The 22,400-nt window shown below is 49.0% G+C and overlaps 1 protein-coding gene across 5 annotated transcripts in view; it reads left to right on the top strand.

Moving 5' to 3' along the window:
• The window catches only part of KCNAB2 (potassium voltage-gated channel subfamily A regulatory beta subunit 2), a 106,380-nt gene that overhangs the window by 64,682 nt on the left and 19,298 nt on the right, over positions 1 to 22,400 (top strand). For all 5 annotated transcript variants that reach the window (XM_008048576.2, XM_021707793.1, XM_008048575.1 and 2 more), the window contains 2 exons: positions 5,093 to 5,136; positions 5,944 to 5,981. In XM_008048576.2, the coding sequence (XP_008046767.1) occupies positions 5,093 to 5,136; positions 5,944 to 5,981 (82 nt within the window). The remainder of the gene's footprint in view (positions 1 to 5,092; positions 5,137 to 5,943; positions 5,982 to 22,400) is intronic.

Raw genomic sequence — 22,400 nt, 5'->3', positions numbered from 1 at the left:
TTCCCAGGTAAGTCCAGAGCCCTAAGTGCTTAGAGAACATGTCCTGGAGAAAGGGGGTCTCTACACACATACATGGTCTGCATGAGCTGGAAACAGAGCTAGGGCTCTGGTTCCAAATTTCCTGGAATACTTTTTCCAGAACAGGAACCAGAGACAACACTGCTCTTCAGTGACCTGAAGCAGTGACACGGGCCGGCTGGGTTTCTAGGTGGCATTGGTACCAACTTGAAGAGTATTGACAGAGTCCACCCTAACAACTGAGACATGTTGCTTAAACCTCTCCAGAACCAGCAACTGGGAATTGGGCCCCAGGTAAAAACTGCATCATCTAAGCCGACGCCTCCTTGAGGTGAATTCTGGAGTGTCTCTGGGGGGGGTCCCTTTCTTGCCTGTATCTGGGGGAATTTGATTCTTTAATGAACTTCTGGGGTGGAAGCTTTTGTTCCCATCCTCTAAGGTTTTGTTCCTATCCTCTAAGACGAATCAGAATGAAATTATCTGCTTTAGAAACTCTGGGATTTATATCTTTTTATAAGGAGCCAAAAGCTAGAAGTAAACACATATATTTTTTTCTTGGTTTAGATACTTGTTACCTTCTGCAACTTGTAAGTCAATCCTAGGACTCCAGTCATCAAAGGAGTTAATACAAGTGTGACTATCTGTTAACATAAAAAGCGCTGTTGCTGGGCATGGTGGCTCACACCTGTAATCCCAGCACTTTGGGAGGCCAAGGTGGGAGGATCTCTTGAGTCCAGGAGTTTGAGAACAGCCTGGGCAACATAGTGAGACCTAGTCTCTGCAGAAAATTAGGTGGAGGTGGTGGCATATGCCTGAAGTTTCAGCTACTTAGGGAGCTGAGGTGGGAGGTTCACCTGAGCCCAGGAGGTTGAGGCTGCAGTGAGCCATGATGTGCCACTGCACTCCAGCCTGGGCAACAGAGTGAGAACCTGACTCAAAAGAAAGGAAGAAAGAGGGCACTGTGTAAGCGAAAAGTATGGCTGTTAATACGAGTAGACCTCAGAGAATGTGAGTGCTCCAGTGACCGTGTGTGTGTGTGTGTGTGTGTGTGTGTGTGTGTGTGTGTGTGTGTGTGTGTGTGTATGCCGTGAAGGGCAGTGTTGGTTGGGCTAGTGAGTTTGCAGCCTGAGAACCTGGGTTCAAATCCAGCCCCAGCACCTCCCGACTGCGGGAACCCACCTCTGGGATGGAGGAGCCATCAGAGCCTTCAACCTGGCAGGGGGTCTGGGGAGCTTTCCTCCGTGCCGCAGGGAGGCAGGTCCATGCCCTTGTGAGATAATTCGCATTCATAGCACCTGGAATGGGGCCGGGAATCCAAAACTTGCCCCTTCATGGGCCCTGGCAGAGCACCTCCCCCATCTCTCCTCTTGGGGACTGTCCCGAGGCCATAGCCAGGGTGTAGGGTGTAGGGGAGGGCTGCTGGGACCAGGGTGGGCCTGAACCTAACCTTCCAACTCCAGTCACTTCCCTGGGAAGCTGCCCTTCTGGGTGTCACCTAGGCACAGCTGTCCAGTGATGCCCACGCAGCCTGCAGGCATTAGGAAACTCGACATACCAAGCCAGCAGCAGGTGCCCTGCTCCTGCCAGAGGGCCCAAGAGGTGCTCGGTGTGGGCATGGGGAGGCCAAGCCTGACACGTAGGGGAGGAGCCAGTCCCTTATTCATCAGGTCCCAAGGGTCTGACCCCAGGACCTGGGCTTCTCACGCCCAAATGACACCCCAGTATCGTCCCAAAACAGCCCTTCCTGGAGCCCTGCTGTGGCCAGCTCCAGTTAGCTGACAAAGACATGGAAGCCCAGACCTGGCCTTAGGGAACCTGAAGTCTGGGAGCAGGGCAGGCCTGCAAACAGGTCACCATTGCACGTCGCCAGGATGGTGTAACAGGCACGGCCACTGCCAGGCGAGCTCAATGCTGGTGGGAAACACTCCGTCTGCTTTGTTCCCCAAACAGCTGATCACGGTGCTGCTGCCTTCCCTGCACCTGATCCAATGTCCTCTGCCCAGATGCTAAAAGGAAGGGCCCGGAACTCTTTTTAAGGGTCTGTGATTTCCCGGGGCCTTCCGGCTCCATCCCTTCCCGAAGCCTGAGGCGCAGTATTCAGAGGAGCAAGGTGTTCAGCGGGTGTGCACTGGGCATCGTGCGTTCCTTTGGCAAAGCTTTTGCCTGCGGGTCCTTATCGGTTGTTTTCCAGACCACAGGAGAGACACGAAGCCAGTTAATGAGGACCAGTAGCCTTTGGGTTTAGAGATTTTGACCAACTGTTTTATCATTATGTTGAGTTTTAATTAGGGAGAAGACATCTGTAGGAAGCGATGGTCATGTCTTGAAAGTTTCAGGAGGCGGCGTGTCCGCAGCCCCTGCGCAGATCAGGCTGAAATCGGTGTCACTCCCCACCCCCATGGAGCAGCCATGTCTGTAAAGCCTTCAGCCTAGAGGTGCCCTGTCCCTTCTCATTCCTTCTCTCCAGACCTGGCAGCGGATGGCAGAACCAATACCATCATTTTAACAGGGAAACAATTTGAGCAGGGTAATTGCAGCATCATGCAGTGTCCTAGTTTTGTTAAATTGTTCCTGAGGGCTGGGGGTGGAAAGGCAGCTGGACGGCCAGATGCCCTGGGTCCCCGCCCCGTACGGGGGGAAACTCAGAGCCCATTCAGGGAAGTAGGTCCCTTTCACACCAGTCAGATGGAACAGGTAGGAATCTGGGAGTGAGAACAATTCACACCAGCCCATCCCAAGCTGGCAGGCAAGGGGGTCTTAGCTCTTCAGCCCCAGGAGCAAGTGGGCTCAGCCTTGTGTTTCATGTCCTCACCTACTGCTAAGTCACTCCCTCCCCCGAACATGCAGCACATCTATGCTGATTATAAAGAGCGGAGGGAGTTTTGAGGAGGACATGCCAAAGCCTGATCTTCAACAAAGCCTGGTCAGGAAGTTCCTCCCCACGGCCCCTCGTGCAGGGATTTTGCAGAGGTGGGGGCCCAAGCCTCCCTTCCGGAGGCCTGGTTTTCTTTAGATCAGGCACCCAGTGGAGTCCAGGGCTCTGTGAACACATGGACCCTGCAAGCGTGGTTCTGAGGGTATTAGTGTCAGTGTGTGTGTCCTGGGAAGGGGTGTGTAGCCGTTGTCATTTTCTCCAAGGGGTCTATGACCCCAAAGCAGTTAATAACAACCGATCAGAACCGTCCCTCCATCAGACCCCCTCTGAGCGACTTTATGAGTTATCTCCTGTTACTTTCTCGCTGACATGGGGAAAGTCACCTAAATGTCTAAATAGACCTGGCCTGCCAGGATGTGTGACACAGCTGGACTTTCCTTCCCAGCAGCCACAGACACAAGGGCTCCGGGCTGGACCATGCAGTCAATGCTGAGAGAACTGTTAGGTGGTTTCATTGATTTATAAGGGAACAAACAAAAGGAAGCCTCAGTTCCCGTTTCAGCTTGGTAATGGTTAAAGCCTCTTTGACATGTCTGTTGCTTTTATATAAGGAGGCCACCCTCCCGCATCCAGTGCTGTGTCTCTCCTGGGCACCTGCCTGCCCTTTTGGGAAGGGAGACACATGTGAGTGTCCCGTGACCTATGCCCCAGGCACTCCCTATAGGACAACTGGCTGGCAACTGGTTTTAATGGGAAATTTAAAAACAAACCTGTGCAACTTAGAAGTCCCTTCGGTTTGATGACACATTCAACTGATTTCAAGTGACTTGCAGGTATCACATCCACTCATAATATAGTTAGAGTCCAGGAGTCTTATAACCAGGGAAAGTGAGGCTGGGGAGGATCAGAGTGGGCCATGTCAGAAGTGGGGGGTCAGAATCAGGCGCAAGCCCCACATCGCCTTCCTGGGGGCCAGGCTTGGCTAGAAAGGGGATAAACAGGTCCCAGCATCAGCTGAAGTTAGAAGTGTGTCGGCCCCTGGAAAAAGCAGGGCCCTGGGAAAGGAGACTGGGCTTCACCCTCCCGCATCTCTTATGGCTCTGACACCTCACTGCCTGCAAGGAGCTGGTCCCTTGACCAGGCACCAGCAACTGGACCCACGAGGGAAGTGGAGATGACCCCGATGAGTGGGGGCCCAGCTGCAGCTGTGAGACCCGTCAGTCACTTGTCAGCTTCACCATCTGGGCAGATCACGCCCTGGGTCGGGGAGGGGTATGAGCTGGAACCCAACGGTCTGGGTAGGATCCCTGTTCCTCCACTTCCCGGTAAGCCTCTGTGTATCCTTCCATAATGTGGGAATCGTGATTCCCGCCAAGTAAGGTACCCGTGGCACAAAGCTGCCAGGAGGGTCCCCTGAGAGGGTGCTGAGGACCACCTGGCCTTCTGCCACCCCCGTGGGCTCCCAGCCAGCATGGGCCAGGATGGACAGGCATGCCAGCCCTCGGCAGGGGTGTCTACCCTGCTCCCCTCCCCCTCCTAAGGACACCAGTGATGGCCCAAGGCAGGGCCCTGTGGACTCGGGAGGACACCTTGGTGGCCTCATACCAAGCCTCGGGCAGCCGTGCCTGGGTAGGACGCTAGGCTGTGGGTGTAGCAAGGGCTGGAGCTGGCTCCCTTCCCCCCATGATGGAGCTCGCAGCGCCCTCCACCAGAGGGACAGATCTGTAGGCTGTGTGGGCCAGGTGACGAGGGACGATCTCCCACCTCTGTCCTCAGAGAGAGGGAGTAGTGACACACAAAATTACAGATCTCGGCTCTTGAAAAGAGGAAGAGGACAGCTTAGCCAGGGGGCGCTGCATGGATGGTACCACAGGGCTGCAATCAGTCATGCTGCAGCCGTGAAACAAGAACACATCCCTTCATATTGTTGCCTGTCCTGAGTTAACTCTGCAGACCCCCTCCCAGGCACCAGCAGGCCCATGCCAGCAGCGTGACATGCCCTGGTGCGGGCTGGGGGCAGTTGGCACTTCACCCCCAGGGTGGGCAGGCAGAGGTCTCTCTCCACAGGTCCCATTCAGAGCCTCTGAACACACATCAACCGGGGTGGAAGTGGATGGGGGGGTGACATTGATGGGACCCAAGCCTGGCTGGCGGGGTCCTGCCCTCGTGCTGAGAACTCACACAACGCTTGTTTTTCAGGAACCTGGGCAAGTCCGGCCTGCGGGTCTCCTGCCTGGGGCTCGGTGAGTGTGGGGGCCCCTGGGCACCAGGAGAGGATACAGAGGATGCGGGAGGGCCAGCAAGGGCTGGCACAGGTCCCCATGGGAGGCAGGTGGCCCAGCCCTTGGCCATGCCCTCCCAGGAGCAGCAGCACCCAATGCCTGAGATTCAGGGGGCTTGGTTGCCTTGGCAACAGAGAGGCCTGGGAGAGGGGAGAACAGGGATCCAGCCTTAGGAGAGCAGGTGAGGTAGAAACCAGCCCCTGCCCCCATACCACAAATCAGGGATGCCTGGCCCAGGTGTGCCAGGAGGATGCCTTTGTTCCATGGCCGGGCTGCACAAGAGCCTCTCCTGAGCACCCTTTGTTCTCTTGCCAGATGCGAGTCTGTCCCCAGAACACACTGTTCTCCACCTCCATGGTACACACGGTCTGCAACCTCAACACCCTGACACTGCCCTCACCGCTCCGTCCCAGTGAGAGCTGGGGGAGGTGGCCATCAGACCTGCTCATGCCCTTGCCTGTGGTGTGTCCCTGGAACAGACCCGCTACCACATAGCCCCAGACACACATGTCAAAGGCCCCAGACCTCCTGGGCCCAGGTCAGCTGTCTGCTCTGGAGACATTTGTCCCCTCGATTTGGTGGCCCCAAGAGAGCAAGACTTGCCCTGAAGGCCAGGTGTCTACACCCACCAAGGACAGACCACAAAGCAGCACAGTGTGGCTACCTGTGACTGCCGCTTGGGCCCTGCAGCCTGCGGTCTGAGCGCCCCAGGGGAGAATCTGGCTCCCTGGCAGGTTCCTTAACTCTCGTCTATGTGTCTCCTTCCAGGAACATGGGTGACCTTCGGAGGCCAGATCACGGATGAGGTAAGATGGAACTCCCTTGGCACCCTAGTCACAGTGAGGACTTCTCGGGCACGTGGTTAAGTCTGCTGCATGAACCAGAGATCGTGTGCCCCTGAGAGCCACCATGGCAGCCACCCGTTTTCTAGAAGTCTTGTGAGGGTGCCCTGCCCCTTGGGACCACAGGAAGGTGAGCCAGGTGGCAGTGGCCAAAGCCTGGTCTTCAACAAAGTGTAACCAGGAAGTTCTGCCCACAGTCCCTCATACAAGAGCTTTGCCTAGGTGAGGGCCCAAGCCTCCCTTCTGGTGGCCTGGGTTTGTCTAGACCAGGCACCCAGTGGAGTCCAGGGCTCTGTGAACACACGGACCCTGCAAGCGAGGTTCTGAGGGTATTCGTGTCAGTGCTTATGTCGAGGGAAAGGGTTCGTAGCCGCTGTCGTTTTCTCCAAGGGATCTGTGACCCTAGAGCAGTTAAGAGCCACCAATCAGAACCGTCCCTCCATCAGACCCCTTCTAAGCGGCTTTATGAGTTCTCTCCCATTACCTTCTCGCTGGCATGGGAAAAATCACATAAGTGTCTAAATAGACCCAGCCTGCTAATGTGTAAGTGACACGGCTGGACTTTCCTTCTCAGCCGCCACAGACACAAGGTCCTCTGGGCTGGACCATGTAGGCGATGCTGCTGATGATGTTAGATTGTTTCACTATTTTTTCAAGGACAAACAAAAGGAAGCTTCAGTTCCCATTTATTCGTAGTAATGGTTAAAATCAAGGCTATGCCACCACCTAGCAGTTGGGTGCCTTGGCATTCAACGTGGCCCTTCAGCTCCTAGGAACTCAGATTCCTCATGTGCGTGACACCAGTTCCCACTGTCAGTTCGGGGAGCACACGTTTCCAGGTGATGACACAGGTGCAGGTCTACGTTGCCCTAGGGGGCACACCCACATGAGTTAGAAACTTCAGCAAGCACCTGGGCAGGTCATTAAGAATGCAGCTTCTAGCCGGGCTCGGTGGCTCAGCCTGTAATCCCGCGCCTTTGGGAGGCTGAGGTGAGTGGATTGCCTGAGCCCGCAGGTTCGAGACCCGCCTGGGCAGGCGAGACCTCATCTCTACAATAAAATCAAAAAATCAGCCGGGTGTGGTAGCGCACGCCTGTAATTCCGGCTACTCGGAAGGCTGAGGCGGAAGGATCGCCGGAGCCCAGCAGGTCGAGGCTGCGGTGGCCGGGAGCGGCCACTGCACTCCAGTCTGGGCGACAGAGTGAGACTCCAACTCAAAAAAAAAAAAAAAAGAATGCAGCTTCTGCAACTGTTGCTGGGAGCTAAAGAATCTGGGTGGATTTACACCTCCCTAAACTCCTGATTGCATGTTTCCCCTAATCATGGTGAATTGTGTACGTGGCCATCAAACATGTTAACTGGGACGTGTGACCTTTGGGGTGCAAAGGTGAGCACTTTAAGGAAAAGCCAGCTGTGTGCTGCCTGTGCCCTGTGCCTCAGAAGGAGCAGGACAGCAGTTCCCAGGCTAGTGTGGGCTTCTAGACAGCGAGGAGGCATCTTCAGCGAGAACAGTGACGTTTGCTCAGAGAGCGCAAGGCATCTGCATGAGGGGCGGCTCTCATGCCTGCCCTAATTGCTGGTGGGGAGGTTGCATTTAAAAACTAATAAGTGTGCCAGGCTCAGTGGCTTTGCCTGTAATCCCAGCACTTTGGGAGGCCAGGGCGAGAGGATTGCCTGAACCCAGGGATTCAAGACCAGCCAGGAAAACTTGGAAAGACATCATCTCTACAATTAAAAAAAAAAATTATCCGGGTGTGGTAGCACATATCTGTAGTTTGGCTACTTGGAAGGCTGAGGCAGAAGGATCGCCAGAGCCAAGCAGGTCAACGCTGGGGTGACCGTGAGTATGCCACTGCACTCCAGCCTGGGCGACAGAGCGAAACTTCAACTCAATAAATAAATAAATAAAACTAATAAGTGGCTGGGCATGGTGACTCACACCTATAATCCCACCACTTTGAGAGGCCAAGGTGAGAGGATTGTCTGAGCCCACAGGTTTGAGACCAACCTGGGCAACTTGGCAAGACCTCATCTCTACTATAAATCAAGAAAATTTAGCCGGGCATGGTGGCACATGCCTGTAGTTCCAGCTACTTGGAAGACTGAAGAGGAAGGATCACCTTGAGTTCAGGAGTTCAAGGCTGCGGTGGCCATGAGCATGTCACTGCCCTCCAGCCTAGGTGGCAGAGTGAGACTCCGACTCAAAAAAAAAAAAGTATTAAGCATGTTGAGACCTTCTTGACTGTGATCAGCCTATTAGTTTTCCCAGGAAAAACTTTACTTCTCTCAGAATGTAAATGCCTGTTGCTCATGTTTTGGCTATTTTCATCTTTAAGAAAGTGGCTGGTTGCTGAACCATCTGCCTCTTGCTTGAGGTTGCTGGGTATGGACTATGGTAGGGCACAGTCGGGCAATTGTCTTACTTTAGCCCACCAGACCAGTCAGTTGCAGCCCCAGAGCCCACGTGGTTCACTCCAAATAAGCCTTGCCCAACTCAGCTCCCATTGATGCGGTTACTAGAACGTAGGTATAAGGATGTCATGGAAGGGTGAACTTCATTTCCAAACAGCATCAGCTGCACAGCGTGTGACTTCCTCGTAGGAAAGATAAAGAGAGGTGGGTGGAAAAGAACCATCTGATGAGGTGACTTTGTCACCCACAGACCACTCACACCCCAAGAGCTGGGATTAATGGTCTGATGGCAGTCCCAGCAGGCCCCGGTCGGCCCTGGCCTCGCGGTGTTCCATCAGGAGCACAGTGAAATGTGTGAAGACATTGGAGGTCAATTGCTAGATGACACCAAGCTGGAAGAACAGAGGATAAATATTTTATAGCCAGATTGCGAGAAATGACGCCAACACGCAGAGAGGGTCAAATTATGAGTCCTTTATTGACGCCAGCACTGAGAGCGGACTAGTGTCCAAAGAACTCTCGGCCCCAAACAAAGTGAATGGGGTATATAAAACATTTGATTGCGAAGGGGTACAGATAGCTACAGAATTTGTACATCTAGGGAGTTCCCAAGTACCAAGGGGCACGGGAATGTGGGTGTGCAATATGATTATGGGAAGGTTACATAAGGGGGTTATTTCTAGGTTAACATGGAAGATCTGTTACAAAATGGAGTTACTTATGTCAAGCTAGCTATTACAGGTTATTACAGGTTTTTCAGATTAGATATGTTATATTTCACTCATTTCATTCCCCCCTTTTACTTGTTTATGAGTCAATGCCTTGACTCATCAGTCAGAAGTATATTATTATACTGGGGTCTCATATACAGAAGTTTTGCAGAACTGATTCGTTGTTTGACAAAATGGATAATCCAATTAATTATGTAGGAACCAATAAATAGACGGAGGGGTCCAATTAGACTAGTGACAAGAGTTGTTAACCATGCGTTCCAATTACACAAGACTTAGAACCAGGATTTATTATGTTTTTGTTTTTTTGTCATTTGTCTAAATTTTCTCGGACTTTTTGAAGAATATCTTTAATAACCCCAGATTTTTTGGCATAAAAGGAACAAGCTTCTCCAAGGTCTTGGGATAGAAAAAGTAAGTTTAGGCCTTTACAATTTTGGAGGATAACTTCAGCCAGGGATTTTACCTGTTCATGGAGTTGGTTCATGGCAAATAGTAGGTTACCTAGGTCAGCATTAATTTCTTGGGCAAGGTTAGAGAGACCCAGTTTTCCACAAACCAGAGCAGCGATGCCGATTGCAACTGTTCCTGCCACACTTAGCCTGACTAAGGCAGGTACTAACAAAGGGAACAGTGTGTTTTGAACGAGCAATTGGAAGACCAGGGGGATTGAGTAGAAGAGCTTCTCTGGGACCACTATAAGCATAAACCTGAGGTAACACATGAACAGTAGTATATAAAGTAGACTGATTAATTAACCTTTTGGTAGTAGCACCTGTAAGACCTGTAGAACTAGCTAACCAGGTGTTGGCAGGGGCCACGTAGGCCATGGATTCGGCCATGGTTAGGGTGATGGATAAGTTACAAATCTCAGAGAATGGAGAAATTGTTAGATTGAAACCTGGAGTTATAAGGTAGGAGGCTTTACCAGTTACATCACTTAGAGTAATGTGAACCATTTCTGGACAACATTTGCTTTCGTCTGCGTTGCTGATGATAGGAGTTTCAACTCCTAGACCCACGTAGTATGGGGGTTTTGGTTTTAAGCAGAGCCAGCAATCTGATGCCTACTGGGGCATAGTGGCGTTTAAGTTGACGGTGCATATTAATTAACATAAGAAAAAGACTGGGGAGTCGGTGGGCCAGTCTTGGAAGCTGTTGAGGTGAACCCAGGGTGGTGGCTTGGCAGATGGCAGAGGCTGAGACGGAAGCTGGTGGTAACCCAACAAGGGATTTTTCCGCTCTGCCAACGGCCCTATTGGTTTGGCCACGGCTTTGTAGGCAAATGTGTGCCGTCAGATAGTGAGTAAGGCGCCCAGGTCGTAACCATTCATGTAAAGTTGTATACCCCAGGTATTTTCTGTACTCCAGGAAAAATGGAGAGAATTAGTAACCTTTATGTGTATAGGCCGTTCTGGGCCAGCATTTGACCAAAGGGTGATTTTAGATATGTTATTAGGCCCCCACTGTAAGTTGCAATGATAATGCATATCCAGTCTGGGCAAAAGAAGTCGTTGTCCCGATTACAGCTGTGGTCAGTGGGGCAGAGATAAAAGTTTACATCCCTTACATAATTGGGGGTTGCTCAATGTGTACATAATTCAGTGTAGTAAGGGTTTTGTCTGTTGTACAGGTTTCCAGATAGCCATTTTTTTCTATTTGTAGCAGGTCAAGAAGGTTTACCTTAAACTGGACCGGGAATGAACCGTGGGTCCAGTTTTGGATAGCTAGGACCTCTCCTGTTGTGAAAGATGTTAGGGAAAAAGAGCACAGGGCGCCTTTAGGACTCTTCAAGTAAAAATAAACCCAGTTAAACTTAGCATGAGCATAGCATTAACAGGGACATTTTGCCACATTTTCAATCAGTAAGCAGTCCTATGCCAAAACCCAAAACAAGTGGGATTACAGAAACAAGAGGTAAAGGCTGAGTACAACATATGTAAAGAAATTAGCAACCAGTCTGTTTGATTCTCACAGTTTAGATGTCCGTCGAAAGGTGACCTTGAGAGGGTTCTTGGAGTCTTTCGTTGCAGTCCAGTTGGCTGAATGGTGGCTGTTTTCCCTTGTTGAATGAGGGAGTGCATATTTGGGGTCCCTTGCCATTGCAGCACAGTCAATGACATGAACTGGTGGAGTTAGGTCAGTTTCCCTGGCCCTTTGGACTCGGGTGTGGTGAATCCAGGCTGGTACCCATTGACCTTGATTGCTGTTGGAGTGGTGAGGATGACCCCTTCCAGGCAGGAGTTAGTCCTTCTTTCTGGAACTTTTTGAAGAAAACCAGGTCGTCGGGCTGGAATGGATGACAAGGTCTGGAGGACAGAGTGGGCAAGACAGCACGAATACTGGAGTATACAGTTGCCTGGACCTGTTGTAGAGACTGGAGATACTTTAACAGAGACTGATTGGTAATTTTTTAAGGAAGGGGTGCATTGGAATGGGTTAATACGGGCTATACTTGAGAAGTCGGGTTTCTAAAAAGACAAAGTTGGCAAAGTAATTTTTTTTACCTAGGGTTTTTTTTTTTTTTTTTTGAGGACACAGCCTCTATTTTTATTATTGTGGTAAGGTTTAGGAGCAAAATTAAAATGGCTTCTCGCTTTTGATCTGTCCTTTTATTTCCCATTTCTGCTCTTGGAAATATTTTTATGATTTTGGGAACCAGGGTGAAGATCAGTCTTCTGTAATTTTTTTCTGCTGAGGTGGGCCGTTAAGATGTCCCCTACCTGTTTATTTCTAAGGGCACACATAGGAAACAGTGGGACCTTATCTGAATATTATTTGGATTTAATAAAATACCAAGTGAAAGCACAGGCAAAAACTATTAGGCAAACAATGATGAAAAAGGCCATTGTTCCAGAAACAGTGCTAGAAAAGTGAAAGTAGTTCTATCTGAAGCATTTAATTTATCAATGTAAGTTGAAATATTTTTTGTAAATTATCTATAGTAGTACTTTAATAAGGAAATACAGTCCCTTTATTTTTTTAATAACCAGTTATTTTATTATAGAACAAAAATATAGATAGCATACAAGTAATTTTATTAGTTTTTTTTAAGTTAGTGTGGCAGTGGCTGCTAGGGTCCAAAGGCAACACCCTTTTGTTGTATTGTCCAATTGTTTAGATGAGTATGTTACTGCCTTTATATCTGGACCATATTTTTGTCCTTGGGCTGGATTGTGCTTTTGTCCTAGCAGCCCCAAGGCTATCCTTTCCCCTCTGATGTGTAGAGGATAAAATTCTTTTGGATAAAGCTATGTGATTTCAACATGGATGGTCAGGACCAAAAGGCTGGCACCTGTGTTAAATTTAAAAAATTAATTGGGTTCCAGCACCCTGGTTTACCTGGGGAGGGGGTTGTTGGGGTGATGGTGAGCCAGACAGTTTAGCAGGTTTGCAAGCCTCCATAGGTGGCCATTATTTGTGAGCCAAGTGTTCTCTCCTCTCTTCAGAAGAGAGTGCACCTGCTTCCCAATGGATCTTTGGCCTGTACAGTGGACAAGGTCCAGGAGGTTAGGCCTCTTTGGGACAACTATGTTTCTAGTGCCCCCACAGGCTGTACCCATGAGCAATGGACACCATCCCCTTAGCAGGTTTGTTTTTACCAGGTCTTTGATGGGCACTTGGAGTTTTGGTCACTAATTGTGACTCCAATTGAGGTGCCTCTTTGGCCCTCTGGTTCTGCTGCCCTCCATGCTGACACTGGTTTTTTTTAGTTAAAAGAACTTAAAAGCTCATTGTTTTTTAATAGGCTATACATATGAAACTTTTTAACCATCTCTTTGTGACAGTCTGATGCAAAGCCCTTTAGAGTGAACAGACCACATGGATGTGTAATGATCTGTCCCTACTTATTTAAAATTATGAACAGGCGAAGTTGTTAAGAACCTTTAAAAATTACTAAATTGTAGTTTCAGTTGCAAGGCACAAATTGTCCACACCTTACAACTAGAACTAGCAACTAGGTGAGAGTGATCAGTTCTCATTTTTACTGTGCTCACATAGAGTAACCCAGTACCTTACCTATCTGGCAGATGTACTAGGTGTAGGCCAGTTTTTTAAACCTTATTATGTTATGGAAGGTGTTTAGCATTTAAAGCTTTACCTGTTTTATAAGAGGGTGCTAATTAGGCACAACAGGTGATGTATTCTTTTGTTTATAAAATACAACTTTAGCAAGCCTGATATAACAAATAGTGGTGCTATTTAACATTAATGTGTTAACACATGGTAAAGTTGGAAATAAAATTTATTAGAGCACTTGCAAGTTTGGGTGGAAAAACAAATTAAAATTACAGTTAACTGTTAGCAATTACAAATGACTGTTAGCAAATTTGCACTATCTTTTAAGTCATAACAGCAGTAAAACAGGAGAAAAAAAATTATAACTAACTTGATTATATACCAAGATTTTTTTTCTTCATAAATTCCCCTTTGTGATTCTTATCTAGATTTTTACATACCATTGACAATGACATGCTTGGACTCTGTTGTCCCTGTATTTTTTTATATTATAGCTCCTTTTTTAATTGAAAATAACTCTGGCACTTAATGGACCTTTAAAATAATTTTGAATTTTTTTAAATCACATGAAGAGTCTACCCATAAGCATTGTTTTATTCATTTTTTAAATTTATTTATAGCAGCTTGCTTAATTACTTATGAAAACTATTTCCTGGCCAATCAGTTTTTAGCATTTTACTGATAATTCAGAAAGTTTAGCGGTTTAGAACCAACAATTTTTAAATTAGTCATACTTGGCCAGGCTCAGTGGCTCAGCCTGTAATCCCAGCGCTTTGGAAGGCCGAGGTGAGTGGATTGCCTGAGCCCGTGGGTTCGAGACCCGCCCGGGCAACTTGGTGAGCCCTCATCTCTACAATAAATCAAAAAAAATCAGCCAGGTGTGGTAGCGCATGCCTGTAATTCTGGCTACTCAGAAGGCTGAGGCAGAAGGATCGCCGGAGCCCAGCAGGTCGAGGCTGCAGTAGCCGGGAGCGTGCCACTGTACTCCAGTCTGGGCAACAGAGTGAGACTCCAACTCAAAAAATAAATAAATAAATAAATTAGTCATACTTAGAGCACTTATATAAATAGAGATTATCCTGGTCTTGGCTAGGCTTGTAATTTTATAACATTTGACAAAATGTATGTTGACAGTTTTTAAGATATATTTTTATTTTTTTATTTTTATTTTTTGAGTTGGAGTCTCACTCTGTACTCTGTCACCCAGACTGGAGTGCAGTGGCCGCTCCCAGCCACCACAGCCTCAACCTGCTGGGCTCCAGCGATCTTTCCACCTCAGCCTTCCAAGTAGCCGGAACTACAGCCGCGCGCTACCACGCCCGGCTAATTTTTGATTCATTGTGGAGATGAGGTCTCGCCAAGTTGCCCAGGCGGGTCTCGAACCCGTGGGCTCAGGCAATCCACTCACCTCAGCATCCCAAAGCATGAGATTACAGGCTGAGCTACCGAGCCCAGCTAATATTATTGTTAATTGTTAAAATCATATGCATTTTATGAGTACTCATTTACTTGAAAGACAATTTAGTAGCATGCCATTGTTAAAATCATATGCATTTTATGAGTACTCATTTACTTGAAAGACAATTTGGTAGCATGTTGGACAAAACATAACAGGTATGCGTGTAAACATAATTAAACAAATCTAAATTTAAAAACCTTTTTCTTTAAATTTCAGCCAAGAAACAGCAACAAGTTTATTATTATTATTTTTAAGATATCTAAATTTAAATTATATTTCTGACAAAATTGGAACCAGCTTGCATGGCTAAACTTTGTCCCAGTAGGCAGTTCAATAAAAACTGTGCAGGTTTAAATGATTTTTACATTTTTAGTTAGAACTGGCTGAACTGTATGACCAATACCAATGAAAAAGGGAGAAAGAAAGACAAAACAAACTTAGAGAAAACTAAACAAATAAAAATCAGAACTCTGAAACCAGAAAACAGAATTATGACCACAAACAGAACAAACAAAACAAATTCAACCCAAGTAATATGAACATCCAGAGACCCTGTAGAGGGTCATCCAACATTATCAATCGATTTTGCAGAGGGTCCAGAGCTTGCCCTTTGAGAGACGTACTCCATAATTCTCTGTGAACCTGACAGAGAAGTTTCTTAACATACAGTCCAGGAGATTTGTAGGCTTGGAGGCCTTAGACCCCATATTGTTAAAAACCAGTAAATCACAGTAGGCCCTGATGAGAGGCAGACCTCCAATTACAAAGAGATAAGCAAAGGCTAATAAAAGTTTATAGCCTAAATGTCCATCTTGAGGTTTATCAGAAGCAAGCCCTGTAGCAAAGAGCACAGCAAGGATGCAAAGAATGGAAAGGGGCCAACGTCATAAGCAATCAGAAGTCAAAGCGGGTACCCAAACAGAAACCAAATACTAAACCGAGACACTGTTCTACCAACGTCTTGGTCTGAGAGAGCGACCACGTCAGGCTCCATCCTACTTTACAGAGTTGTGGCCACATACAGATTAAACAGATTCTTACCTGCAAGGAGAATGCAGGCAGACTCTGGAATTTTTGAAGCAGGAGGAAATCATCGGTCACTCCTTCTCCCTCTGAGCCAGATGAGAGGTTATGGGGCCCTGGCATGACTCAAGACCACAAACAGAACAAACAAAACAGGCTGAGCTACCGAGCCCAGCTAATATTATTGTTAATTGTTAAAATCATATGCATTTTATGCCTCCCCTATAACTCCTCCACCAAACCAGGGAGAGCCAGAGCAAGGCCGCCTCCCAAGGTTGGCGACCTTCTCACTGGGGCCTCCAAATGTTATAACTGGATTGTGAGAAACAATGCCAACACGCAGAGAGGGTCAAATTTTGAATCCTTTATTGATGCCGATGACCAAGAGCAGACTAGTGTCCAAAGAACTCTCAGCTCCAAACAAAGTACGCGGGGGGGTATATAAAGTTATATAAGTTGTACAGTTTGATTAATATTCCTTGGCAAAACATTTGATTGCAAAGGGGTACAAAGAGCTACAGAATCTGCGCACCTAGGGGCATAGGAATGTGGGTGTGCAATATAATTATGGGAAAGTTACATAAGGGGGTTATTTCTAGGTTAACAGAAGATCTGTTACAAAATGGAGTTACTTATGTCAAGCTAGCTATTACAGGTTATTACAGGTTTTTCAGATTAGATATTTATATTTCATTCATTTCAAATAGATGACAGAGTCAGGGTTCTGAAAGATTGTGGCAGGTGGAAATGACTGTGTGAAGGAGCAAGAAGAACTTTCGTGTTAAATCCTACAGGTAGCGTCAAAAAAAAAAAAAAAAATCAATATGTCAAGTATGAGGGCCCGGGCCAAGATGCCTAGGCTGCTGTTGGCCCAGCATCCAGTCGAATTGGTTGGTTGAATTCAGTCGAACCAAATTTTAAATTTTCTATTAAATAGGTGAAACATAAAATGTATCATTTTAACCATTTTTTGGGTGCACAGTTCAGTGGCACCAAGTATATTCACCTTGCTATATAACCATTACCCTATTTTCAAAATTTTTCATCACCTCAATCAGAAGTTCTGTGCCCTTGAGCAAAAACCTCCCAGCCTCTGGTAACCTGGAATCTGCTTCTGTCTCTATGAATTCCCCAGCCTTTTCCTGTAAATAAAGGTTTATTAGCACATAGCCACACCCACTATCCATGGCTGCTTTCACACACCGAGGACAGAGCTGAGTAATTGCAAGAGACTGTCTGACACGCGAAGCTTAAAGTATTTACTCTCTGGCCCTTTACAAAAGAGATTTGGCAGCCCCTGTTCCGTGGGGTCACAGCAGCTGTCCGCCAGGATCTGCAGGGCTGTCCTGCAGACAACAGCTCAACCCTGTTCCACCAGGGATGAATCGAAAACTTGCCCAGGAGTGGAAGGAACTGCCCAGTGAGGCTGGAGTGTCATCAGCCTCACACGGCATGATGTGGAGTCCACAATTGATAGGACACCGTCTCGGCCAAATCACATAGAGTCAACAAGGAAGCAGACAGTGCGAGTAAGCCCAAGATCACGTGGCCGCTGGGAGCGACTGCGGTGGGCGTCAGGTTTCCAGCCCTCCTGCGCGGTGCCCTTTCTGCGACCTCACCCGGCTGCTCGGGTAGAAAACGCTTGTCAGAGCATGTGTTCAAGACAGGTTGGGATCTACAAATGTAGACAGAGTAGAAGCTGGGAAGCTTTCTCTATTATCTCACTTTACCCTCTGACAGCCAGGGAGGCAGGTGTTATTCTCAGTTCAAGGGCACCTCTGAAGGCTGGTGCAACAGCTCATGCCTGTAAGCCCGGCACTTTGGGAGGCCAAGACTGGAAGATCACTTGAACCCAGGAGTTCAAGGCCAGCCTGGACAGCCATAGCAAGACCTTGTCTCTATAGAAAATTAAAAATAAAAAAAAAAAAGGTTGCTCTGAGAAGGAAGCAGGTGTGGAGACCACAGGCCTGGCGGGTGGTGAAGGGGACCCCACCCAGGGCTCTTTACCTCAAAGCTCATGGCCAGCGCAAAGCTCTGGGGTAACTCTACTGGAGGGGAATGGATTCTTTGTCCCCCAGGAGGGGTGACAGAGAGGTGGCACGCCTGTCTCCCGAGAGTCCTTCTGACTTCACTGCCTGGGACTTTGGCACTGGAAAAAATCAAAAAGTCCCCAAATAAAGGCCCCGTGAAGTAAACCAGGATGCCTCTACAGAGTGGAAGTCTTAGAAGTCATGTTTTTGACTGGGTGCAGTGGCTCAAGTCTGTAATCCCAGCACTTTGGGATGCCAAGGTGAGAGGATTGCCAGAGCTCAGGGGTTTGAGACCAGCCTGGGCAACTTGCCGAGACCTCATCTCTACAATAAATCGAAAAATTGCCTGGCATAGTAGTGCACACCTGTAGATCCAGCTGCTTGGAAGGCTGAGGAGGAAGGATCACCTGAGCCCAGCAGGTCGAGGCTGCAGTGGCCGTGAGTGTGCCACTGCACTCTAGCCTAGGTGACAGAGTGAAACTCAAAAAAAAAAAGTTATGTTTTGAAGAACAACGCAGGAAAGATCCAAAAGAGAGCTAATGGAGCACATAGTGTACATGCAGTCTGTACGTTAGAGTTGCAATTCGCTAATGTATATTCACACAGAAAAACTCGGAAGAAGAATTACACCCAAATCATGGCCGTAAAAAATAAACAGGCCCGGCCCTTACTCTGATCCCTCATGTGCCTTCATGCCTCTGGTCCTCCAAGGGCTTGTCCTGGGTGTCACTGGAGCCACATTCATGTCTTCCTCTCTGCTGAGGGACAGATGAGGTTAGGGTGACGTCCCCTGAGTCAGAGGCTGCTGATCCTGCCACGTGGTGGGCACCCAGGGTCTGTGGTGGCCACAGGCCTCTGCGGCTTGGCCGGGCTTTCCTCCTGCGTGGAGGGAGCCAGGTGTGTCTGGGTCCAGCTCGAGTCTGTCAAGCCCTTTGTTCTTAGTCTGTGAGCAGAAGGGCATGGCCTCCCAGATGGCAGAGCAGAGCCAGGAGTAGCCAGGGCCATGGGAGTCATTCGGAGCGGCTGTTCTGGGGGCCACCAGAGCCAGCTCGAGGATGGTCTCCACTGAGCTCATGATCTCCAAGCCCCTGCCCAGTGCCAGTCCCTGCCCTTTCTGCCTTTCTGCCTGTTGTCATCTCTGGTGGTTAAAGCGCTGTGGAGAGTAAGTGAGCTCCCACGGTGGCTGCGCTCCCACTGGGGCCTCTGGGAGAATCATTCCTGATCTCTTCAGCTCACGCTGCTGGCATTCCTTGGTTTGGGACCGCATCACTTCTGCCCCTGTGATCAATCCCTTCCCCGCTTCTGTCTGTGTCAACTCTCTCTGCCTCCCTCTCCTAAAATCACTAGTGACGGCATTCAGGGCCCACTTAGATAATCCAGGACAATCTCCACATCCCAGGATCCTTAACTTAATCCCATTGCAAAGTCCCCTTTTTTTTTTTTTTGAGTCAGAGTCTCACTCTGTCATCCAGGCTGGAGTGCAGTGGCACGCTCACCACCACCACAGCCTCGACTTGCTAGGCTCAGGTGATCCTTCCAGCTCAGCCTTCTAAGTAGCTGGAGCTAGAGGTGCCTGCCACCATGTCCAGCTACTTTTTTTCATTTACTGTAGAGATGAGGTCTCGCCACGTTGCCCAGGTTGGTCTCAAACCCATGGACTCAAGCAATCCTCTCGCCTTCGCCTCCCAAAGTGCTGGGATTGCAGGCATGAGCCACTGCACCCGGCTGCAAAGTCCCTTTTTCTACCGAAGGTGGCTTTCCGGGTTCCAGGACCTGACACTTCAGGGAGCCCTTCTATAGTCAACCACAGAGAAGAAGGAAGTAGGAAAAGGAGGCCGAGTGTGGGCTCCTGTGGTGCACAGGGCGGTCAGCAGGAAGTGAGGGAGTGAGCCACACTGGGATCTGGAGACAGAGTACTCAGGGCCAAGGGGACAGCCATGGCGAAGGCCTCAGGTCAAGTGTTGGGAGACTAGCCTGGCAACTGGGGCTTCTGGACTCAGTTCTGAAAGAAGCTCTGAGAGCTGCACCTGGCTGGCTTTCTGTCTACAGTTGATACAGGGAGCAAAGTTCCATCGTCGTCATTTTAGAGACAGGGTCTCACTTTGTTGCCCACGCTGGCGTACAGTGGCGTGATCATAGCTCACCATAGCCTTGAACTCTTGAGCTCAAGTGATCCTCCCACCTCAGTCTCCCAAGTAGCTGGAACCACAGGCACCCACCACCATGCCCAGCTATTTTTTTTTCTTTTAATTTTTTGTAGAGTGAGGGTCTCACTACGTTGTCCAGGCTGATTCAAACTTCTGGCCTCAAGCTTGATCCTCCTACCTCAGTCCCCTAAATTTCTGGGATTACAGGTGTGAACCACCCCACCCAGCCATGTCCTACAGTTTTTGAGGGTTATTAAGAAGTATTCACCTAGCTGAATGTGGTGGCTCATGCCTGTAATCCCAGCACTTTGGGAGGCGAAGACGAGAGGATTGCCCGAGCCCAGGGGTTCAAGACCAGCCTGGGCAACTTGATGAGACCTCATCTCTATAATAAATCAAAAATTAACCGGGTGTAGTGGCACATGCCTGAGGTGGTAGCAGTGCCTGAGGTTTCACCTACGCAGAAGGCTGAGGCAGAAGGATCTCCTGAGCCCAGCAGATCGAGGCTGCAGTGGCCATGAGCATGCCACTACACTCCAGCCTGGGCGACAGTGAGACTCTGACTCAAAAAAAAAAAAAAGCAAAAGTAATTATCCACCCACTCTGGGGTGGCTGGGGAGGGAGGCCTGGTGCTCTGAGCTGAGATTGGAGAAGCGTGATTCAGAGGAACGCAGCCCTGAATCCAGAGGGCTGGCAGAGTTCTCCCCCTTCCTCCTCTGCCTCTTGGTGAGAGCCATCCCTTACAGGAGACTCCGCAGTTCCTGAGTCTCACCCCACAGCCAATTTGTTCTTTGCCCCTGGAGCACAAGTACATCCTTACAGCAGCCAGGGAGCAAAGTTCCATCAATGGCGTGTTTAGATTGGGCAGTCATTCGTCCAAGGGGGCCACGGCACTGCCACGGCACCATGTCACTCAGGGTTGAGCGCGTGTGGCGTTGAAGAAACGCTGGCCAAGGCCAGAGTGGATCCCAGCCTGCCCCATGCCAGCTGTGGGACGGCAGTTTCTCCACCCACAAATAGTCACGATATGGTCCTCAAATGATTGCTGGGAAGGACTTAACAAGGTGTAGCCGGAATCACAGCCATGGCTTTAACAAAATATTCATTCTAGCAAGATCCATCAGGCCTTGCTGTGGCTATGTGAGTTTCCCTGGGCTGTCGTAGCAAAGTGCCACAACCTGAATGATTTAAAACAACAGAAATGGCCAGGCATGCTGGTTCATGCCTGTCATCCCAGTACTTTGGGAAGCAGGGGCAATAGAATTGCCTGAATTCAGGGGTTCAAGAACAGCCTGGGCAACTTGGCGAGACCTTGTCTCTACAATAAGTCAAAAAATTAGCCGGGCATGGTTGTGCACGCCTGTGGTTCCAGCTGCTTGGAAGGCTGAAGTGGAAGGATCGCCTGAGCCCAGCTGGTGGAGGCTGCAGTGGCCTTGAGCATGCCACTGCACTCCAGCCTGGGCGACAGAGTGAGACTCCAACTCAAAAAAACAAAAGCAAAAACAAAAAAACAGAAGTGTCTTCTCTCCCAGTCCTGGAGGCCAGAGGCCTGAACTCCAGGTTCCTCCCAAAGGCCCTGAGGGAGAATCTGCCCCATGCTCTCCTACTGCTGGTAGCTGCAGCATCCCTTGGCTTGTAGATACATCACTCCAGCCTCTGCCGCCTCATCACCTAGATTTCTCTGTGCTTGTGTCTCTCTTCCAATAAGGACACCGGTCATATAGGACTTAGCGCCCACCCTAATGCAGTATGACCTCGTCTTCTTTTTTTTGAGTCGGAGGCTCAGTCTGTTACCCAGGCTGGAGTGCAGTGGCATGCTTATGGCCACCGCAGTCTCTACCTGCTGGATTCAGGCAATCCGTCCACCTCAGCCTTCCAAGTAGCTAGGACCACAGGCATACGCCACCATGCCTGGCTAATTTTTTAATTTATTATAGAGATGAGATCTCACCAAGTTGCCCAGGCTGGTCTTGAACTCCTGGGCTCAGACAATCCTCCCGCCTTGGCCTCCCAAAGCGCTGGGATTGCAGATGTGAGCTACTGCACCCAGCCTATCCTCATCTTAACTAATTACCTGTGCAAAGACCCTGTTTCCAAATGAGGTCTCATTCTTTTATTGTCCTCTGGACAAGGTCTCACTGTGTTGCCCAGGCTGGAGTGCAGTGGCACGATCATGGCTCACTGCAGCCTCAACCTTCCAGACTCAGGCCGATCCTTCTGCCTCAGCCCTCTTGAGTAGCTAGGACTACAGGCATACACCACCACACCCAGCTAATTTTTTTTTAATATATTTTTTGTAGAGATGGAGTCTCACTATGTTACCTAGGCTGGTCTCAAACTCCTGGACTTAAGCAATTCTCACACCTCAGCCTCCCAAAGTGCTAGGATTATGGGCATGAGCCACCATACCTGGCTGGTCCCATTCTTAGGTTCCATGTGGACCTGAATATGGGGGAACAGCATTCAATCCAGTACAGGGGTTAAGCCCTGTGATGTCCCCAACTGATGGACTTCCTGCTTTCAAGAAACTCACAGTCCATAGGCTGTCTCTTCATCCACTG

The sequence above is a fragment of the Carlito syrichta genome, unplaced genomic scaffold (genome assembly GCF_000164805.1).
Source record: "Carlito syrichta isolate Samal-C Ts95f unplaced genomic scaffold, Tarsius_syrichta-2.0.1 Scaffold126411, whole genome shotgun sequence".
Lineage (NCBI taxonomy): Eukaryota > Metazoa > Chordata > Mammalia > Primates > Tarsiidae > Carlito > Carlito syrichta.
This window is presented reverse-complemented; position numbering and strand designations above follow the sequence as displayed.